The 4,335-nt window shown below is 39.9% G+C and overlaps 1 protein-coding gene across 1 annotated transcript in view; it reads left to right on the forward strand.

The window, feature by feature from the left end:
* LOC103519267 overlaps positions 1-3,957 on the forward strand; it is a 9,869-nt gene extending 5,912 nt beyond the window's left edge. Inside the window, exon 2 of the mRNA XM_008484352.3 lies at positions 3,549-3,957. Coding sequence (XP_008482574.1) covers positions 3,549-3,831 — 283 coding nt within the window. The 3' untranslated portion in view covers positions 3,832-3,957. The remainder of the gene's footprint in view (positions 1-3,548) is intronic.
* Positions 3,958-4,335: the final 378 nt, after the last annotated feature.

A 4,335-nucleotide genomic window follows, 5' to 3' on the forward strand; every position in this document is an offset into this window, starting at 1 on the left:
GACGCCCCCCCCCCCCCATTTTTAGTCCGTCCTCCCTTTAATAAAAGGTATTGTATTCGCTTCGGTGTCTGTCTGTGTGTGTGTTTCCCTGCCTGTCAGAACTACAACTCACTGATGAAGATACTCGTGAGTACTGTACGCACCTGGAAACCCTGCATTCCGACATCAGGACGCGATTTGAGGATATTTTAACCCTCAACATACCAGCTTGGATCTTAAATCCTTTTACGGGCACAGCGGATGATATTGACCCAGCAATGGAAGAATCATTAATAGAGCTTACTTGCAATGAGGAGTTAAAGATCAAGTTTGGCCAAGGATACCAAAAATTTTGGTTACAGAAGGAAATAGCACAATAATATCCTGATCTATGGCAGGTTGTTGAAAAGATGGTAATTTCTTTTCCTTCATCATACTTGGTTGAACGTGGCTTCAGCGTTATCACAAATTTAATTGCGTTAATACAATCGCTGAAAAACACACGAAAACAATTGTGATATTGATTCCACCGCAATTGAATGGTTCGAAAGAAAATCGTGACATTCGGAACCTCAATACCATTATAAAGGCAAGGTGTACTAAATATAACAAGCTGGGTCCGTCCCTCCGGGAAATTTTTAGCCCGTAGTTTATTCGATGTTGTTGTTGTATTAGCATCATACATCGACCTCCTCTGCCGTCATCAGGTCAAGGAAGCGTGCCGCCTCCGTTGGGTCCGTCCCAAGTGTGGTAACGTCCAGGTTGGTGGTGCTGCTGGACACTGGAATAGATGTTTCACGTCGTGGGGTCCGGTGTTGCACTTCGGGCATGAGTTTGACGTTACTCCATCTATCCTGGACATGCTTTGCATTTGGTTTAAGATGTTTGTTTGAATGTGTGTTCCGCTATAACTCCCGATTGCCTGGTCCGATTTTGATGAATTTTGGTACACGTCTTCCTTGAATCAAGACACGTCGATCCTTGAAATTTGGTGTCCCAGGTCCAATTTTGGTTACAAATTTTGATTGAAAGAAATAGATAAATTAACGCATTTATGACCCTTGAGTTCTTTCTATCCCAATTGACAATTCTCATGATTTTCAAATATTTACTCATATGAAAGAAGAAAAAATTAAAAAAATTACACCGCAAAAATTTTTCAGTTACGTTATGTACTTCTCGAGATATGCGCATTTTAACGCGAGCGAAAGATGTGGCAACAGTGCATGACTAGCGATACGTCATTCCATAGTTAGGCGAGTAGGTATACCTACTATACGCATGTGATTCTAGCGCACTTGTTACTTTCCTTATCCTATAGGAAAGTAATGTAATCGGGTCAAATTTTCGATGGTCAGTTTTTAGTGTCAAAACACGTTTTGAGGTCCCTAGAGCCTAAATCCAAAGTTTCAGCCATTGGTCCGTGTGTCTGTCTGTCAAAATATCTCGAGAACGGTAAGAGCTAGAGACTCGAAATTTGGTATGTAGATGTCAAATGTGACAAGGATGCGACACGAAACTTTTGATTAAGACCGGTGCAACGGTTGGCGGCATTTTACCGCTTTTTGGCGGTTTTCGGTGTAATTTAACAATATCTCGGGAACGGTACAAGCTAGAGACTTGAAATTTGGTATGTAGTTAACAAATGTGACAAGGATGCAACACAAAATGTTTGGTTGAGATGGTTGCTGTGCTTGGCGGTATTTTGACCGCTTTTGGACAGATTTCGACCGATTTTGGCGGTTTTCACTGTTTTCAGCTAAAGCGGCAAAACGGTTAGAGATATTGTAAAAGTTAGAGAAAAAGAACACTCAAATAAGCATCATTCAATAGGATAAGGAAAGTCGTGTGATGTTCACACCAGATTTTCTTTTTTCATTTTTCTTCTTCTCCTCTTCCTCCTCCTCCTCGTCTTCGTTCTTTTTCTTATTTCTTTCTACTTCTGCATTTTTTGACGGTTCATGAAAAAATATCATAGAAACACTCCTAGCTCCTACCATATGCACCTACCTACCGGTCGGTTTCAACTGAGTTGTGACAGTGCCAGCAACATCAAAAGCAGCAGTAGCATTAGTAAAAGAAGTAACATTAGTAAAATCATTATTAGCATTAGTAACATCATTAATACCATCAGTAGCATTATTACTATATGTAGCAGCAGAAATGCATTACGTCTTCTTCGCTGGAAGATTCATTTATCAACGTCAAAATAAATACTTGGCGGAATAAAAACTGTATCTGTCCAGAAACATAGGTAGGTATAGGTACATATGTGAATAGCTACATACCTAGGTACACATGTGAATACATAGGTACCTATAGGTACACATGATGTGAATACATAGGTACCTATAGGTAAATAATAAAGGAAGGACGGGCTAAAAACTGCATCTAACTGCATAGAAACATGGGTGTAAATTTATATAGGCATCTTCACAGCTACTGCACTTCACAGCGGTACATTAATGTTGAGAATTAACTACATATTTCTGGAATGACGGTCACCTGCGTGCGAGTGTTGTCAAAATATTAGCAGCTCGCCGCGCGGGTAAAAAAAAAATCCTCTGAAAAGCGCGGAGTTCAACACAAAGTAATCTCCGGCAAAGTACACGGACGGATTTTAAAATCGAAAACCAGGATTGGGGGAGGATTTGCAAATGGGTAAAAAATTATGAATTAAATTGTCGAAGTGTTCCTATTGATAAAAAGGTTGGGGAAAAATCCAAATCTGATGTCAAAACTCCGGCCCAGAAAAAATAACTGGTCGAAAATTCAATTTTTATTTTCCGTTCTAATGAAAGAGTTCAAATATGTGTGACGTCAGACTTTACGCAGTTGTTTTTTTCGTCCGCTAGGTAGCGCCAGTATGCAAGCGCGCTGGCGGAGGAGCAGAAAGAACTGCGCAGAAACGTATGCGCACAAACACATTAATGCGTTGCCTGCAAGGGAGCTTTGCTCGGGACATTTGATGTGACGTCATCGCCTACGGGAGCGTATGCCGTGACGTCAAAGTTTACGATTTACCGGTATTTTTTAAATCGATTTATCTCGGTATCTAGAAGTCGTAGAAGAAAAAGGAAAATTCCGTTGGTCCTCATTTTTTCTGCTCTATGACTTTGAAACATGACCCAAGTAAGCGGAACTGATCTTTTGTGAATGTGATTTTTGACCGCTTCGTTTTATTTATGTTAGGTTGAATTATTTTTTACATGAGAATCCTCAATTCTCGGTAAATCTATTGTTTTGAAAAAGGTCAACCATTCTTTAAATCTTTTGAGGGATTGTAAAATAATAAAACCTGTTCTTTGTCCTCTTTATTACGTAACAGGTACCTACGTATAGGTACCTTTTTTCCTATGTACCTATTTCCATAGATGTGAATAATTGCATTAATACATCATACATTCTCCTCAGCCCGGCAAAAGGGTTTGAGTGAGGTCTACAGTTCACAGAACTACTAGTATTCTCTGTTCATTATTATTATTATGTCAAGGCGGTCTCTCCCTGATCCCTTCTGTGCCGCGTCCATTTTAATTTGGGACTATTGCACTGCTATTCTCTGTTCATAGGTTTTACTCGGTTGTGGTCCTCCGCATGAGCGAAGATATGAAGCAACACCTATTCCCCCTGGAGGGACAGAACAGTTACCGGGTCAAATTTGAGACTGTCCAATGCAACGGCAAACCGTTTGGTGTATGGTTCTTCGGTTGTGGTCAATTTAGGAATAAGGGGGACCTCAATATGTGGGCGTATATGGAAGGCCCTGATACGACGTTAGCTCTATCTAGTGACGAAAGACAAATCGATGTGTACCATGCTGATTGTTTCAACGAGAAGTGGAGACACAAGTGAAGGAAAGGGTTAAAGCATGTTGCTTAACCCAGATATGACCGGCAAACTTTTTGTTTCCGATTTTGATGAAAATTGAAATATGAGATTCTTTAGTGTTCAGAAGAACATATCTGAAAAAAAAAAAAAAATAAATAAAATAATAAAAAAATAAAAAAATAAAAAAAACACCACCCGTTGTAGTTGTCAAATGTGACAAGGATGCGACACGAAACTTTTGGTTAAGGTCGGTGCAATGCTTTGCGGTATTTTGCCGCTTTTTGGCGGTTTTCGGCGTAATTTGTTATTATCTCGGGAACGGTATGAGCTAGAGACTTGAAATTTGGTATGTAGTCCACAAAAGTGACAAGGATGTAACTCGAAACTTTTGGTTACCATAGGTGCTGCGGTTGGCGGTATTTAGGCCGATTTTTGGCGGTTTCGACCGCTTTTGGCGTAAAATAAACTAAATGTTCTGTTCATAAGAACAATATTTTGTGTTGTTCCTTTAGGGACCTTACTGCATTG

This window comes from Diaphorina citri, unplaced genomic scaffold (genome assembly GCF_000475195.1).
Source record: "Diaphorina citri unplaced genomic scaffold, Diaci psyllid genome assembly version 1.1 scaffold2635, whole genome shotgun sequence".
Taxonomy (NCBI): domain Eukaryota; kingdom Metazoa; phylum Arthropoda; class Insecta; order Hemiptera; family Psyllidae; genus Diaphorina; species Diaphorina citri.